The 19,164-nt window shown below is 41.9% G+C and overlaps 1 protein-coding gene across 14 annotated transcripts in view; it reads right to left on the reverse strand.

Annotated features, from left to right (window-relative positions):
- Positions 1-2,010: 2,010 nt before the first annotated feature.
- Positions 2,011-19,164, reverse strand: part of LOC309857294 (conserved oligomeric Golgi complex subunit 2-like) — a 28,488-nt gene continuing 11,334 nt past the window's right edge. For 3 of the 14 annotated variants that reach the window (XR_014307609.1, XR_014307610.1, XR_014307612.1), the window contains exons 2-3: positions 11,673-11,820; positions 10,509-10,774 (exon numbers count right to left, since the gene is read on the reverse strand). Coding sequence is in view for 5 of the 14 variants with exons in the window: in XM_082750042.1 (XP_082606168.1) it covers positions 2,270-2,494; positions 3,316-3,528 (438 nt within the window). In the remaining 9 variants the exon portion in view is untranslated. Of the gene's footprint in view, positions 2,495-2,686; positions 5,773-7,150; positions 7,282-7,540; positions 9,573-10,508; positions 10,775-11,672; positions 11,821-19,164 lie in introns of those variants that run through there. The other 11 variants (XR_014307608.1, XR_014307611.1, XR_014307613.1 and 8 more) reach the window with 9 other exon arrangements.

Here is a 19,164-nt window from a genome sequence, read left to right on the forward strand (position 1 = left end):
GGTGGAGCTGGGAGACCAGGTGGGGAGAGCCCGCTACCCTCGAACAAAAGGCAACAAAGGTCTGGACTGGGATGACGGAGATGGTGGAAGGTAATGGGATATTCATGAAACAGAACTGGAAAGCCATGGAAATGAAATAAGAGAGGGAGGGGAAACCGTTCATGACTTTAATTGCCATCAGTATAAAACGTGTTGAATTAAAATGAATTGGTATTTCTAGACCGATGATGACATCACAATAATGGAAGGAAACCAATTTTGATTTTGAGCCTGGTTAAGGAGACAGTATAGACAAGAGAAAAGCAGAGGCTCTGGAGTCACACAAATGTCACCGTTGAGATTCGTCCCCACTCTTCATTCCCTTCCCTGTAAACCCAGGCAAGTGACACCTGCCTCACAGCACTGGTAACAAATAGGGAAGAGCACATGTTCCCACGTTCCCAGGTCAGACAGGACAGCCAGGGTTCAGCGGCACATGAGGAGGTAACAGGTGGTCACTAAACTGAGCTCAGGTGCATACACAGCATTTTACGTCACCTTGAGATGGCTCCTCTTGTGACCTCTCGAAGAAGGTGGCAGTGGTGAGGAACGAACTCCAGGAGCTTATTAGCATACATGATCTTCAGGTCGTCTGGATGAGACTCAACGATCTGCTCTACAATCACCTAGAAGGAAGAGCGTTTTATTTTTATTTATTTATTTGTTTGTTTGTTTGTGTTTTTGTTTGTTTTTAAAGCACCTAAAAGAGAAGTATGAACTATACACTACAGAGAAAAGAATCGTGTAAACCTTAAAAATGCACTTCGTCCTTCCTCCTCCCCACTCAGTATGCTTTCTAAACAGGAGGTAAGTAACAATGGCATGAAAATCTAGGTCCCGGGATTTGGGAATACTGCTCCAACCCTGGGGGACACAGAGGCTGAGGGACAGAGACTGGCCTGAAGCTAAAACATCACACACACTCATCTGCTTCCCTTCTGAGCTTAAAAGCGAAATACTGTATCTGCAGACAACAGCTCTGTACCATCTTCACCCTGGCCTTATCCTCTACCGTCTCCAGAACAGGGAAAGGGCTGAGATGGAAAGTGATGGAAGAAAACACATCCTATTTTGCTTTAGTATTTAATTTTTTTTGGTGAGGCTGAGTTGCAGGAGGTGAATGACAAGCATACAAACTTAAAATACAAACGTGGCCACAGTTCATTTAATGACACAGAAACGTAAAGTACTTCCCTAATTTAGCATATTAGATTCAGTTCAATGAAAAGGGCATAAATTAAATAACTAAAATATTTTCATTTAGTGACAAAGAATAATGTGATCTTTTTCACCCCCACAGAGAGAGCTATGAACTATAATAAGATACATACAAAGAACTGACAGATCATTTACTTTTAGTAGTCTTAATGAAGCTGAGAAGATTACTGAAATTAATCCTTCAATTTCACTTCTATCACTGGGATACTGTCTCGTTTTAAAACTGGAAGCCTTTCATCCTGAAGTCATGGTGGGTAGCTTTATACTTACCAGACAGAAAGAACACTCGCACTGGCAGGTGACTGGAAGAAAGCCCTCAAACGCTGAGACTGGCTTCATGACTTCTGTCAGCTTGAACTAGATAAAACTGACGCTCTCTAAGTTGGAAGCTGCTGATTGCTGGCGGCCTCACATGGTGCAGCCCATACTCCGGCCGCTCAGAGGCAGGATACACTGACTCCCTGTATTTTACTGTATCCTTATAGGTCAAGAACACTGGGTAACCAAGTTCTGGACTTAAGGTACTACCCCGCTAACTCGCCCTTCAAAGCCCTTTATCTTTTTATATTCCCTCCCTCCCACCTTCCTAGCCTGGCAAACTCCCCCATGGTCTTCAAGACTTAGGCCACATCAATTCTGCGAAGGCGCTTCCCCTCACAGACTTTCCCTGCGCACAGAGCTGTCTTCCAGCTCCTCCAGTGGGCACAGGCACCTTGGTGGGGTCACGCTTTTCAGCAACTTCATTAACGTATAACTTATGGAAATGGAAATTGACCTGAAAATGTTCTGATCCGTACCTTCTTCCTAGGCAAGTCCCTCACCCCTACTAAATTAAGATGATCCCTGAGTTATGGCATCACTGTAAGAGACCAGAGCGCATGCCTGATTCCTGCCATGCTGATGGGCACCAAGCGGGACCAACCTTTTCTTACAACCAGAAGAGCAGGAACTAAGAGCATCTTCAAGGAAGAGCCCTGAGCTCTCTCGCACCCAGTCAAGAAACGAAGCCAGATTAGATGCTCTGTGTTTGTGGAATGAGGTGCATGGGGGCACAAACCTCATCCATGTACGGTTTCACCAGTACTTGACCGACTAACGCCTCTGCATCCCGGGTCTTGTCAATTGTAGCGTAAGTCTGGAGGCAGTGCCGTATGATGTCCACATTGGAAGTCTGAAGCCCTTCTAGCAGCAGGCCTCCCAGGGACTGCTGCAGCATGGCCGTAATGTGGGCTATACGCTGCAAGAACAGAGAGACCAGGAAAGAAGGTCCAGGCACCACAGTTTCTAAAAGCTCAAATATATGTGTATAATTTATATACATATGTGTTATATATATAAAGCGAGCCTCTAATTCTACCAGAATATATGTAAGATTAAAATCCCAACATTTCCTAGAGAATAACAATGAATCTCTTCTCCCCATGATTGCTTTCTTTCTTTTTTTTTTTTAAAGGTTTTTATTTATTTATTTGACGAGAGAGAGCACAAGCACACAAGGAGACACAGGCAGAAAGAGAAGCAGGCTTCCTGCCAAGCAAGGAGCCCAAGGTGGGACTCGATCCCAGGACCCTGGGATCATGACCTAAGCCAGAGGCAGTGGCTTAACTGACTGAGCCACTGAGGCGTCCCCTCCCTATGATTTCTTTGAAAGTAAGTCGGCTTCATCAAAGTGAAGTTTAGACAATTACGGAATGACAAAAAGTTATTTGCCTCTTAAGCTATGGAGTAAATCTGACAAACGTGCATTTAAACCCAGTCAAGGGCTTTGGATAAATGAACTCTGACTACATCATATGATGTGTCAAGTTACATGAAATTCAGAATTAATTTTACTTGCATAGTTTGGAGACTACGCTTGTGTCTTTACACAAAATCTATCTAGTGTGACATAATGGAAGCAGGGTCCCAAGCAGGAGACACTGAAAAAAAAAATTCAAAGCTAGCTTCAAAATCCTGTAAAGTAGCAATTATCAGGGGCAATGCTAGGTCAAACCAAAATCATCCAGGAAATTCGCAAACAGCAAATTGAAAATCGAAACCAACACTTGCTGGTCTTACTTTGTCCAGAAGAGGCATGCCTTTGCTCTGAACAGCATGAAAGTGTAACTGGTTAAATTCTGTGGCAATTCTCTCCAAAATCTGTCTTGTCCAGAGAGGGCTAGTAGAGACAATTAGAGAAATGTAATTCCCAAAGTTAAAACCTGCCACCCCCACCGCCTCCCATGCCTTACAGCGCTCAGGCACCTGCACCTGAACGCCATCAATTTTCATGACAAACTGTCTGTGCAGCAGGCCCCAGTGCAAGGGGTGAGGAGCGGGGAGGTCGTAGAAGCCACCGACGCAGCCTGGCCCGGGCCACAGGGCCCAGGCAAGGGGATGGAGCTATTTTAGGTCAGTGTGGGTACAACTGCATGATTCCTCCACGTTCCTCGGGCTCTCCCATTCGTGCCCTTCTTCTCCCTTCTTCTCCCATTCTCTAACCCCCTCCTCTCTCTTGCCCTGTCCTACCGTTCATACCCGAAGCCCCCTCTTCTTCTCTGCCTGCCTCATTATCCCTCCCAAGTACCTCCCCAGTACCAACTACTGCTGTCTCCTCAATCAGCTAAAACTGACCGCCTAGCAGCAACCTGGGAAATCGCTCAGAGTAGCGGACTCCAAGTTTAAATTTACCCAACGGCAGAAAGAGCAAGCTCGGTGCTCCAGGAGCTGGTGAGAAATCACTCACAGTGCATCTGCCATCAAGTGGACTGGATACACTTCCCTCTTGCCCCCCACATTAGAAAGCGTCAACCCCATTCAAAAGGAAGTCGAACAGTGAAAGAAAAAAAAAAACACAACAAAGGCCCCAAAGCCCCTGCTGGGCTCTATGAGGCATCCCACATCTGAGGATGGGCAGTCAGGTAGTGAGGAAACACACTGTAAGAAAACCCAAAATCTCTGGAGACCTGCCATGGTGTGCCCCGTCCCAGAGCATCAGAACTGGTGTGGAGGGAAGGCAAGCGCTTGGCACGAACAGTGCCGAAGCCTAATCCCAACCTCTACTGACTGATCCCATGCGCATTTCCTATTTATCCTTTTCTCGGCATTTCTGGGCCTGGCAGAGCATGATGGATTTACTGTGCGCTGACGCTGCTCTGGCTTTCCTGACTCTAGAGCTCAGAGCTGCTCTTCTGGAGAAAAAAGTCCTCCAAGGTAATTCTGAGCAAGAAAGCGCACAATGTCTGTTTATCAAGGACAGTGTTGCAAAGGGACAGGATTGTAGACACAGAGCTCACTGAGGTGTTTCTATCCGAGGAGCACAGCAGCAACAGCAAAGACGGGAAGAACACTGGAGGGCCAGCTCCCCAGGGGCCGAACGTGGACATGGCTGGAGGGGCTGCAGGCGCTGCCAAGGGCCGCAGTGAAGCAGAGCCGCTGGAGACACACGGGCTGCAGAAGGGCCGCGTGCAGACTGTCTGCTAAGTGTGGACGAACGGGGCAGAAGCACCAGTGCAACGGGCTAGAGACACAAGCACAGTGGAGGCTGACCACTTAGTTGAATGCCTTGATGTGAAAGGGGACAGAGACCTAGGACCAGAGAATCACTTCCTTTGGGATGTGTCCGTTCTTAATCTCCATCATGAGACATGTGGAGCATATGGTCTCTCAAGTTCCTTCCAAATCTAAAACCTTAATTCCTAAAATTTAGAAACCTAACTCCGCCTGCAAGGGGAGGGACTGTTAGCGTCACACAACAGAGCACTCAGGGCACCAGGCGACCTTGACGCAGGCAGCCCAGCTGGTATGTGTAGGACCAGCCCCGGCTACTCCCACTGCACCACTGTGCGTCTCACAGTGCTGACAGGACCTAACTACTCATTTTCTGAGTCACTCATCTACCATGGCTGATTGAAAATTCACACCAGGAAGGGAACAAGACAATCACAGTATAACAAAGAGAGCCATCATCTTTTTCCTATTTCATAAGTTTTTTCTTTCCTGTTTGTAAATTTCAACTGGATATGTCCTATACTGTTTCATAATAATATAATGCTGGTGCAAAATACATCAATGGTAATACTCTGGGCATGTCTAGGGAAAAAAATGAGATGGAGAAAAACCAAGATGAATGGTAGGTATGCCTTAAAGATCAACAGGACTTTGCTAGTCCTCAGGGAAGGTGATTCCAAATATACTTTTACACTGCAAGCATAATGACGTGTTGGAACTGTGGTCTATAACCAAAGGGTTTATAGGAACGTGTTATAGATTTCACCATTTCATGCTCTCCACTCTCCTGGAGCTACATTCTAGCCACAAACCTGGATTTTCTTCTTGTTCAGAAATGAATTCTAACTAAGCCGTCCCCGCCTAATTAGATTGGATGTGAAGTATTAATTTATGTGCTACTTAGTTAAAAAAAAATGCTTACCTGCTTGCTTCTAGTGCAGAGGTTTCTTTCGAACTTTGTGAATTTAAGATTTTTTCAATCTTTTCAACTGATCAAATAACTTGTATAAGCCTCAACACACACATCTATAAAAATAAAAATTAAGCAAACAAAAAAAAAAAAACCCTAGACTTTGCTTTCTCATATTCTATACTCTTATTTCTTTTTTTCCCCATCCTGAATCTTTCTATGGGCATTTCTTTCCTATTTTTTTAAAAAAGATTTGTTTATTTGGGAGAGAGAGAGACTGCATGTGCGCATGCAGGGGAGGGGCAGAGGGAGAGAGAGAATCTCGAGCAGACATCCTGCTGAGCACAGAGCTTAATGCGGGGCTCAATCTCATGATCCTGAGATCATGACCTGAGTCAAAATCAAGAGTCGGACGTTTAACCAACTGAGCCACCAGGCGCCCCTCCATTTGTTTTCTTATGGCCCTTTATTCATGTTTTAACTTTGGCTTCCGATTGTACTGGCCCTCTCAGTTTACATGTGCATATACCTATATGCCCAAGCACCAAATCATTAAAGACCTTTTACACTACAAATATTATCAAAGAGGTTGAGGGACATTATGAAAACTCTCATCCTTAAAGAACAAAAAAATACAAAGTCATCCATTCAATAAATAATAATAATAATGAACACCCCTGGGAGCTCGATATTCATTCCGACGGGGGGTGGGGGGGCACGAGAAAATAAAGCAAGAAATACACCCTGCTCTCACAAAGCTTATTGTTTTGTCTGGAAGCGCACAACAAGCATTCTTTGGACAAAAGCTGTGAGGAGATCCAGAGGCAAATTAAACAGAAGGTCCCTCAAACAGGCTTCTCCCCACTGAGATTTTAACAAATATGCTAATAATACACATAGAAAACATTGTACAGAGTCAGAAGCCCAGACTCCCAATGCCCGCTGTGCCCCTACATCGTTATGATCATGAATGATATCGGGGACACTTGGAACTGGAGATAGCACTAAGGGGCACACTCCCGGGGTGAGCCCTCAGATGTACAGAGCCGTTGCCTGTCTCACACACCTGAAACTAAGCCAACACCGCATGCTAACTACTGGGAATTGAAAAAATTAAAGTGAACACCAGAACATAAAGATCACAGGATCAGAAAATAACAGCAAACCTACGGCAGAATCCTGAGTTTGCTTTGGAAAGCCCACTTCTCCCCTAGTCTCTAATATAGGCCTATTTTCTTTACAGGGCCGCTGACAATTTATACAGTCGTTAACTGTCAAGCGCTGCACCGACAATAGTTATCACTGTTTCTTGTTCTGGAAAAAGTGGGTGATCTTGAGATCGTGTGGGTAACTCTGAAATTCTGTCTTCTTATTTCAGGTAGATAACGTGACATAATGCATAAAATGCACATGCGTGAGAGCTTTGAAAAAAAGCTAAATTTAAAAAAAAAAAGAAAAAAAGCTGAATAGTGCTGACAAGTTCGCGGAGACAAGAGGAGAGGGCTTCAACTGGCATGCAGCATAAGAAATCTACTGGAGGGTACCTTTTTCTTCCTTATGTCCTCTTGTTTACACATTCATTCATCTACTGCCCGAATTCCTTCACTGACTGATGACCTGAGACTCTTTAAAAGAATAATAAAGAAAATGTATTACAGACATTGTTTTGTCACATTATCAATTTCCTACATCTTATTAAATTCCACAGAAATTAATACCTGTGCACCAGTACTATGCAGATATTGACAAAAAAAAAAAAAAAAAGCATGATATACCAGACACAGTTACTGTTGAGGGGACTCATGACCTGGGGGCATAATGACACGAAGGCAGGGTCGCATGGCCAGAAGAAGAATGACATATACAGTGAAAGTTATGGGGATGAGGGGGCTTAGAATGGAGAACAGATAATATGAAGCAAAGTACAGGAGAGTCTGGAAATGCGACGGGGCTCAAATCGGACTCTGAAAGCCATGTGTACACAGCTGCCGAGGTGGGGAGGGGATGGGGAGCAGATGTAAGTGCACACACACTCAGGGGCAGGGTCAGACAGGCACACAGCCATGTGCACTGCAGGCTTCCTTCTGGAGAGAAGCAGAAATAGGAATGGAGGGCCAACTTCACTGAGATGAAGTCTTTAGATTCTGCATATTTTGGAGAACGAAAGAATGTCAAAGCACTGATGCATGATGATGAAATGTGGGTATGGAAATACCAGGAATCAAGAATGAAGAACAGAAGACCAGAAAAAGGCAGAGCACAGAGGTAGAGAAACATGTCCAGAAGCTAATGAATAAAGAGATAATTAGGAATTAGGGCCAAAACAAAGGTTAACAGAAACAACTAGAATGAAGTAGGCATATCACAAAAATTCCACAGGAAGGTGAATTAATTCACTCCATCAACATTATGAAACACCTCCTGGACGTCAGTATTGTGGCAGCCTACAGGGATGCAATGAAGACAGATATAGTCGTATCCCTCAGTGGTCTGAGAATCTCACAGAACAGCTTCAGAGTTGGGACCAGAAAGGCAGGTCAGGCCTGTGGCTGAGCAGGACCAAAGTGGCCATAAAAACAGGCCATGGAAAAGGGAGGGGATACGGTGATGGCAGGGGGTGAGGTGGGACGGGAGCCTGTGTGAGTAGAGCAAATCTGCCTCCAGGGAGGGGGTTTGAGAGAAGAGTGGGAGGCCAAAGGAAGGCTAGGCTTGGGAAACAACACCACTATGAGGCCCCGGGAGGAAGAGGCACACCAAGGAGGCAGTGGGAGAGCCCCACAGCGGCTGGTGTGGAATCCAACAGCGGACCATGAAAATCCCTTCCATTCCAAGGAAAAGTATCTTTAACAAGATTTTGTAAAATTCAAATGAGACATAAACCATGGAAAGTATTGGCTACCTCAAGGCACAACTCGAGATTTTTACCTGTTTCACGAACTCTTTCCTGCCTGCCCCTCCCCTAGGCTTCTCAGCACTGATATTTCCATTACTCCGCATTTTTCTTGGTTCTAACCATGTACTGTGTCTTCCCTTAAATTATGTTCTCCTTATATTCTCTCTAGGATGCAGGCACTGTCTTAGGGGAGGGACGCAAGAGGCCACTCAAGCTAGAGGAGACACACAAGGAAGGATGGTGTCGTTTATGACAAGTTTACAACAGGGCATCAGAATGGACAGAGGCCGTAAGTCAGGGCACCAGACACAGACGGGGGGGTGGGGTGGGAGGGGAGACAGGGCAGCACAGTTTTCTGTTAGAAGTGATGCCACAACTGCCCCTCCACTGTTCACCCAGGTGGAGTTCCTATTCCCAATGGCTTAGAGGTGGGGAGTCCCATTCCCACAACAGAGATTTTTCTGAGAGAACATGCAAATGTAACATTTATTAAGTATTACATTTTATTTATATTATCCTTCAGTTCCATTAGGGATTACACAGTTTTTGTAGATCAGCCCAGGAACCTAACCACACGTAGATTACGTGGGGTGGGGGGGGGATATTTACAAGATTACAAACTGTTAAAATACAAGTCATTCGTAAGTTAGAAACCACTTACATATGACCAAAGTGGCATTAATAAGTTGAATTTGGAAATATGCTTCCTCTCCCCTGACATTTTAAGGTTGTCTACTCTGAGAATATGTCTTCTTCAAATCGAACATGTTTTTTTTAGGTTTTTAGCATATGCAAAAACAAAATCATTTACAACTCTTCTGAAGGTGAATATTATAATCATGAACCGTTAAAATACAACCACCAGTACCACCAAACTAACAGATGAAAAGAATTCTTAGAGAAAAGCCAACGAGGACAACAGGCGTCACAGCAGACTGTTTTCATTAATTGGGGACTTACCAGAACTTCTCATAACTGTCCCAAAGGCACAGAAAGTTGATTGAGGGCTTTGTCCATGCCAACCTAAAGGCAAAACCAGGTTGGCACAAACACATCACGATAAGGAGTAATAGTGACGTATCTATTTAACGATCAAAGCAGTACCAGATTTAAGTTATTTTTTTGGCACAACCGTATTTTGCTACATAACTAGCTAAACAACAGAAGTGTTATTTGGCCATTAATGTTGTTCATAGAATATGAAAAAAATCTGTTGAAATACATGAAACTATAAAAATAAGGGAAGTCAGGAGAAACAAAAGTTTCCTTAAGAACAATTTGCCTTTAGATGACATTTTAAATGAATGTGAAAAATTTTCACAGAAGGTGAACAGTTCTCTGTCTGTAATTGATGATACTCAGCCAGCTGATGTGAAAGTCTGACGGGCTACGTCTCTCTTAAACATTATTATAAGCCTTGAGAAAAATAGAAATTAAACAGAAGTAAAATTTTCTAGGTTTTTAATCCTATTGGGATATTTATCTTAGTGGTATATTTCCCAAAAGCAAATGTGCATCATTAATTTTAATGCTTCTTGAAATTCCCACGGAGCTGCAACTTTCTGTGCTTCTCTGGACAAACAGATTTAAAACAAAATGAAGCATCAACAAGGAGACTTTTCTGCCAAGTAACAAAATTCAACATTTCTAAACGGCTTTTACAAACAATTGATAAGCTCACTGCAAATCATTCTTATATTTTTATAAAACCAAACTTTTTAAATATCAATATTGGCCAATGTTCCCTCAACCTAGCTCTGGCTAACAGATATACCTGGGAGTAAATTAAACATTGTAAGAGTGGTGGACATTTGCTCCTACAAATTAGTCTAAATCAAGGAAGACTTCAGGGTAATCACTTAGCAACTAATAAAACAACCCCTTGGGTATTATTATCCTTTACTTTTCACTGTTGACTAATGAATTTGAAACATAATCAAACTAGAGCAACAAATCAACTGAAAGGTTTCTAAAAACTCTGCCCTTTTAATAAATATGAAGGAGAGAGAAAGTGTGTGTGTGTGTGTGTGTGTGTGTGTAGGACTTGTGAATTTCAGGTTTACCAAGTTTGTGGAAAGGTTGACAAAATCTGCATAATCCTTGTTGATGAGCTCGACCATGGCTATTTTAAGAAGTTTATAGTAGAGTTCCAGATCTCCTCTTAGTTCCTCCAGCTGGACACGCTTCCTACAGTCAGACACAAAGTGATCGACGTCGAAATCTTCCTGAAAATCAAACCAGAAAGAAAAAATGATTGCACTGATACCACATTTTACATAGAAAAATAAGATCAGAGAAAGAATAAGAGGCCGTATTACTGCAGGGGAACACACACAGGACATCAGGGGGTCTGCTCACTTCCTAAGATTATGGGAAAGGGGGCCCCTCACCAAGACCATTCTCTCCTGTTGCCTAACTCTACAGGCATTTTATTTCTTTTAATTATACATTTCAAAGAGGCTCTTCTCAAAATAGAAACAGCTTTTTCTTCTTAATTTTAACACAGCGATTCACATCCTTCCAGACTTTGTTTTGGTCTTTCTCTTTACTTTTTTTTTTTTTTAAGATTTTATTTATTTGAGAGAGAGAGACAGAGAGAACAAGTGGGAGGAGGGGCAGAGGGAGAAGCCGGCTCTCTGCTGAGCTGGGAGCCTGATGCCAGGGTTCATTCCAAGACCCTGAAATCAAGATCTCAACCGAAGGCAGACGCTTAACTGAGTGAGCCACCCAGGTGCCATAGTCTTTCTCTTTAAAATATAAATTACTTTTGGGGTGCCTGGCTGGTTCAGTGGTTATGGGTTCAAGCCCACATTGGGCTTTCTGCTCAGCAGGGAGCCTGCTTCCCTGTCTCTCTCTCTGCCTGCCTCTCTGCCTACTTGTGATCTCTGTCTAATAAATAAATAATTTTTAAAAAAATAAAATATCAATTACTTTTTAAAGAAACTGACATATAATGGACACATGTTAGTTTCAGGCATACAACATAAAAATTCCATATTTTTATCTGTTGTGAAATGATCACCCTAAGACTAGTTAACATCCATCACCAAACATACACATTTTTTTCTTGTGCTAAGAACTATTAAGCTTTAGCAACTTTAAATATATAATAATATACGGCACCTGGGTAGCTCAGTGAGTTAAGGCCTCTGCCTTCAGCTCAGGTCATGATTCCAGGGACCTTGGATCGAGCCCCACATCAGGCTCTCTCCTCAGCAGGGAGCCTGTTTCCTCCTCTCTCTCTGCCTGCCTCTCTTCCTACTTGTGATCTCTGTCAAATAAATAAATAAAATCTTAAAAAAAATATATATATATATATATATATATATAATATACTATGCAGCCATCAAAAGAAATGAAATCTTGCCATGTGCAATGACGTGGATGGAACTAGAGGGTATGCTGAGTGAAATAATCAGAGAAAGACAATTATCATACAATCTCCCTCATATAAGGAATTTGAGAGGCAAAGTGGGGGGTGTGGGGGTAGGGAAGGAAAAATGAAACAAGATTGGATTCGGAGGGGGGCACCTGGGTGGCTCAGTGGGATAAAGCCTCTGCCTTCGGCTCAGGTCATGATCACAGGGTCCTGGAATCGAGGCCACATCGGGCTCTCTGCTCAACGGGGATCCTGCTTCCTCCTCTCTCTCTGCCTGCCTCTCTGCCTACTTGTGATTTCTGTCTGTCCAATAAATAAATTAAATCTTAAAAAAAAATATTGGATTGGGAGGGAGACAAACCATAAGAGACTCTTAATCTCACAAAACAAACTGAGGGATGCTGGGGGGAGGGGTGCAGGGAGAGGGTCCTGGGGTTGTGGACATTGGGGAAGGTATATGTACTACGGTGAGTGCTGGGAAGTGTGTAAGCCTGACAATTCACAGACCTGTAACCCTGGGGCTAATAATACATATTTCTAATAAAAAATAATAAAATTAATATACAATAATACACAGTATTATTTACTACAGTCACTATGATGTACATTACATCCCCAAGGCTTATCTTATTAACTGGAAGTTTATACCACTGGACCCCTTCATCTATTTCCTCCACAACCTCGCCTCTGGCAACCACCAATCTGTTCTCTATGACTTCATTTTGTTTTGTTTTTTAGATTCCACATGTGAGGGAGATCATACAGTATTTCTCTTTCTCTGTCTGACTTATTTCACTCAGCACAATATCCTCAAGGTCCATCCATGTTGTTGCAAATGGCAAGACTTCCTTCTTTTTATGGTTGAGTAATATTCCATCATATACACACACATTGTCTTTATCCATTCACCCCATTGGTGGACACTTTAGTTATTTCCAAGTCTTGGTTGTTGTAAATACTGTGATACTCACTACCGTGAGTGTGAGTCTTGCTGGCCGCTAGAGCCAGGTGATCTAGAGGTATACCTGGGTAGCAACTGCAAACCTCGGGGCATCATACGAGCATTCAAGCTCCTTTCCAGGAGATACCAGAAAGCAGAAGCGAGGTAGAGGGACAGCGCAAAGATGGTACCCATCAGCTCCATCTTTGGAGAATACCTTACTAGGCTCCGAGATCCACGTTAAAAGTCTTTTTTTTTTTTAAGATTTTATTTATTTGTCAGAGAGAGAGAGGGAGAGAGCGAGCACAGGCAGACGGAATGGCAGCAGAGGCAGAGGGAGAAGCAGGCTCCCTGCTGAGCAAGGAGCCGGATGTGGGACTGATCCCAGGACGCTGGGATCATGACCTGAGCCGAAGGCAGCTGCTTAACCAACTGAGCCACCCAGGCGTCCCCGAGATCCACGTTAAATTAGATGCCTGCCCCTCAGGGCTTTAAGATAAGCAAATGAGCCTCTTTCACAGAAATCTGATCCCATTTCAGTCTGCTGCTTCTGTGCTGAGTTCCAGGGTGGGTCAGTCTACTCATGGGACTGCTTTAAGAACTGTTTCTCAGTTTGCTATAGCCTTGTGGGTCTCATGGGTGCAAGCTCTGATGGCTTTCAAAGCTGGATGTTTTGGGGTCTTGTCTTAGATGTACGTCTTGGAAGTTGGGGTGCCAGAAGTGGGGCTCAAACCCTTTGCTCCTCAGGGAGAAGCCTGGGGTTTTGAGTACCCTCCCAATCCCAGGTCGCTGTACCAGGGGTGGGGTTTATGGCAAGACTGATTCTTACTTCAACATAGGTTTTTTTCCTTACTCACCTAATGTGTAGGAGTCACTCAGCTAGTTGTAGGGTTTTTTCCACAGGAAATTTTTCCATATGGAGCTATAGATTCAGTGTGTATTTCATAGAAGAGATGAGTTCAAGATCCTCCTATGCCACCATCTTGAATGGAAACCCCAGACCTTATCTATGTATGTGTGTACACACACATATGTGTACACACACACACACACACACACACACACAAATATTCATGCTTTTCTAAACTATTTCACATCTAGGGGCACCTGGGTGGCTCAGTGGGTTAAGCCTCTGCCTTCGGCTCAGGTCATATCTCAGGGTCCTGAGATCAAGCCTCACATCAGGCTCTCTGCTCAGCCAGGAGCCTACTTTCCCCCCTCTCTCTGCCTGTCTCTCTGCCTCCTTGTGACCTCTCTCTCTCTCTGTCAAATAAATAAATAAAATCTTAAAAAAAGAATAAAAAAATAAAAAATAAAAACCCATTCTATTAAAAAAAATTTCCCATCTAAAAATATAACTTGAATGTCTTTACATAAAACACATACATTTCTATTAATATTTTATGTGCATGCTGAGTGTCCCATTGAACAGATGTTCCAAATCTTTCATAACCTATTTCCAAGTATGGGTCTCACAGGATTAGCTATCCTGTGTTTCCCCTTTACAATACTGTGATACCCTGGTAGGCTTATATGCTTAGAGGCAATAAATTACTATCTAATTCCCCTGTGACTCTGCTACTCCATGACCTGTTTAGTCAGCAAGAATCAAATGTGATGATTCCCAAACTAGTTAAGGACACCTACACTTACTTTTCATTAAACACTATGTAAACCAACAAAATATGACTGCAAAAAAAATCACTGTTCTTTTGAAAACTAACACAGCTACTTTGGAAAGATTTGATACAAAGAAATCAATAAGAAAATTTTTGCTAAGTTAGGTATGGGTGAGATGACCAAGTACCAGGCAGGGAGGGAGTGATCACAGGATTCTCACTCAATTCAGTTAAAGAAACTGAAACTGAATGCAAAAAAAGACAACATAGAAAGCTTTTTTTAAAGATTCTTTTTATTTATTTGAGACACAGACAGACAGTATGAGCAGGGAAAGGGGCAATGGGAGGAGATTCCCTGCTGAACAGGGAGTCCAATGTGGGACTCCATCCCAGGACCCCAAGGTCATGACCTGAGCTGAAGGTAGATGCCTAACCTATTGAGCAACCCAAGTGCTGTGATAACTCAGAAATCTAATCTGCAGGCCAGTTTCCAGAGAAAAGACCTGGCACTGTTTCAATGGAGAATAAATGTACATATATTTTTTCCAAATAAAATGCTAAAAACTGTATGTACCATTCCCTAAGAGTACTTGTTTAAACTGACTTTTTTAGTTAATCAACCAAAGACTGGCCCTGCTAGTGTCGGAGAGAAGGACTTCATACCAAACCGTAATTTCACAGTCATCTACAGAAAGCCACCTGCTCCTTACACTGGTGACCAAATTAGCTTGGACCTCTCTCTCCTGAGACAATTTCAGACCTTACATCATAGTTATGTAGTACATCACGGGAGGGGGTCTCGGTTCATAATCCTGGCCATCCTACTCATCAACTGTATACCTTTAGGTCGATTACTTTCCCTGCCTCAGTTACACATTGTTGAAGTTCTTGAACTTCATGATGGCATTCTAAATTGTATAACTGGGGTGCCTATGTGGTTAAGCATCTGCCTTTGGCTCAGGTCATGATCCCAGTCTCTTGGGTTTGAGTTCCACATCAGGCGCTCTGCTGAGCAAGGAGCCTGCTTCTACCTCTGTCCCTTCCTCCTGCTCCTGCACTCTCTCACTCTCAAATAAAATCTTAAATAAATAAATAAATCATATAACTTAGCCTCAGTGAACAAATGCTATTAGGTAATATTAGTACTCAACTTACCATTTATGCATTTGTTCTCAGATAAACAAAAGTTGCATAACACATGACTAAATAACTCGGAACATCTGTGAATACTGGGTTAGGCAGCGTTTGCTGTGAAAAGCAAACCCAAACTCACAGTGCCATAATAGAGACCCATTTCACTTAACCAAGAATGGTTTTACTACTTTAGGAATGGTTTTACTTTATAGTGTAGATTCCCCAAGTATTCAAAAAGAAAGTATTTACAACCCATACATTTATGGTCAACTGATTTTTCACAAGGATGCCAAGACCATTTAATGGGGGGAAAAACAGTCTTTTCGAGTGCCTACTACTGGGACAAGTGAATATCTACATGCAAAAGAATGAACTTGGAACAGCAACGTCACACATACACAAAAATATAACTCAAAATGGATCAAAGATTTAAATGTAAGAGTCAAAACTGTAACACTCAGAGAAAACAGGTGAAAATCTGTATGACTTTGGATCGGGAAAAGCTTTCTTAGACATGATACACAAAGCAATAAGAAATATTAGATAAGCTGAACTTGATCAAAATAAAAACTTTCGTGTGTCAAAGGACACTACGGAGAACGTGAAAAGACAACCCACAGAATGGGAGAGAGTATTTGCAAATCATTTGTCTGACAAGGATCTAATAACCAGAATATGCAAATATACTCTTAGAACTCAACAACAAAAAGACAAATAACCTAATTTAAAAACAAGCCAAAGACTTTTGAATAGACATTTCTCCAAAGATGATACACAGACGGTCAAGAGCACATGTCGGGATGTTCGACATCCTTAGTCATCGGGGAAATGCGAATCAAAAGCACATGCAGATGCCACGTCACACCCACTAGGACAACTATGGTAAAATAAGAAAAAGAAAAAGAAAAAAAAAGAAGAAGAAAAGTGCTGGCAAGAAGGCGGAGAAGCTGGAACCCTCCTGTATTGTCGGTGAGAATGTAAAACAGTGTGACTAAGGCAGCAAACAGCTCGGTAGCTCCTCAAGAAGTTACACACGTACAATTACCCAGCAGTTCTACGTCTAGGGGTATGACACCGACAGAACTGACAACAGATGTTCCTGCCACAACCTGTACATGAATGTGCACAGCAGCGCTGCTCATAACAGCCAAAAGAGTATATACCCAACGTCCATCAACTGATGAATGGATACATAAAATGTGGAAGAGCCTCTTACACAACCATAAAAAGGAATAAACTGTTACATGCTACAACACGAGTGAAGTCTGAAAACATTCTACTCTCAGGTTAAAGGAAGCCAGACACAAAAGGTCACGTGTTATACAATTCCACTGATATGAGATGTTCCAGAAAAGGCAAATCCATAAAAACAGAAAGTAGATTCATGATTGCCAGGGAATAAGGGGAGGGGAGAATTGGAAGTAAGAGGTTTATTTTTCGGGTGATGGAAGCATTCTGGAATTAGACAGAAGTGACATATGTACCATATACACAGTAAATATACTAAAAACCAGAGAAGAGTACACTTTAAAATGGCAACTATTATGCTTTGTGAATTATATTTTGATGAAAAATGAAACAACTTAAATATCAACAAGCTAAATGCTAGGATACATTAAAATAAAAAAAATCCAAAGTAACACTAATCATAGGAACAATGGCGTAGCTACATGAATTTCAGACAAAGCAGATTTCAGAGAAGGAAAATTATCAGGCATAAAGAGCAGCATTACATAATGATAAAGAAATCGACTGACCAAAAAGACACAATTATCCTTAAGGTATGTGTGCCTGATCAACACAGGTGAGACACAACCTAACAGAACTGCAGGGAGAAATAAACAATTCCATTATCACAGCTGGTGACTTCAACACTTCTCCATCATTAATGGGCCGATCCAGCAGCAGGGCAACAAGGATTTGACAGATGTGGACATTCAGTCCAGACATGGCACACTTAACACCACCATCAATTACCGTACAACAGATGTACACAGACTATTTCGCCCAGTAATAGTGCAACACACATTCTTCTTAAGCTCATATGGAACACTCATCAAGACAGAATAATTCTGGGCCACAAAACACAACAAATTTTTAAAAATAAAAATTATACCAAGTATGTTCTCAGACCGCAATGGAATTAAAAATCAGTAACAGAAGATAGTTGAAGAAGTCCAAAATACATGGAGATTAAATGACACACTTCTAAATGACAGGAGACCAGTCTCAACAAAATACAATGTAGCAAAATGTGTGGAATGCTGCTTAAAGGGAAAATACAGTACTGAATGCAAATATTAGAAAAAAAAAGATTAAAGTCAATAATCTAAGCTTCCATTTTAGGCAACAACAACAAAATCAAATCTAAAGTAAGGAGGGGCTCCTGGGTGATTCAGTTGGTTAATCATCTGTTTTTGACTTAGGACATGGTCCTAGGGTCCTGGGACCGAGCCCTGCATCAGAGCTTCCTGCTCAGGGAGGCTGCTTCTCCATCTCCCATTCCTCCTGCCTGTATTCCCTCTCTCACTGACTCTCTCTGTGTCAAATAAAATCATTAAAAAAAACCCTAAAGGAAGTAGAAAAAAAATAAAAATTAGAGCAGAAATCAATGTAATTAAAACCAGGAATTTTTTTTTAAATCAATAAACCCCAAGTCTGTTTCTTTGAAAACATCAATAAAACAGATAGACCCTTAGCCAGTCAAACAAAGAAAAAAAGGTAGAAGACATAAATTACTAATATCAGATGAAAGAAGGGAGGGCTACTGCTAACAATCCCAATCACTGTAAATTCAACCAAACATTTATGGAATACTACACAATTCTCTAAAATCTCTTCCAGAAAGTAAAACTAGAAGGAGTACTTCCTAAATCATTCTAGGAGATCATTATTACCCTGACACCAAAACCAATACTACAAGAAAAGAAACTACAAACTAGTATCTCTCATGAACACAGACACAAAAATCTTCAACAAAAATTAGCAAATAAAAGCAAACACTATATTAAAAAATTATACACCAGGGTCATGTAGGATTTATTCCAGGTATGCAACATTAGAAAATCAATGTGATCCATCATATCAACAGAAAGAAAATCACATGATCATATCAATGAAGGGAGGAAAAAAAATATTTAACAAAATCCACACCTCTTCATTATTAACCCTCAGGAAACTAAGAATAGGAGGACTTCCTCAACTTGATAAAGAATGTTTCCAAAAATCCACAGCTAACATGATATTAATACTGAGAAAATAGAAGACAGGGAATCAAGGCAAGGATGTCCCTCCTACTACTACTATTCAATACTATACTGGAAGGCCAAACTAATGAAATAAGGTAAGAAAAGGAAACAAAAGGTATACAACCTGGGAAAGAATAAAACTTTGTTCACAGATGACATGACTGTCTACAGAAAATACAAAGACTTCACACCCCACACCCTCCTGAAACTAGCCAAGTGATTATAGCAAGTCTGCACAATACACAGTTAAAATACAGAAGTCAATTGCTTTCCAATGATGTTTCAGACAAAGGGC

This window comes from Mustela nivalis (assembly GCF_964662115.1).
Source record: "Mustela nivalis genome assembly, contig: HAP1_SCAFFOLD_601, whole genome shotgun sequence".
Taxonomy (NCBI): Eukaryota; Metazoa; Chordata; class Mammalia; order Carnivora; family Mustelidae; genus Mustela; species Mustela nivalis.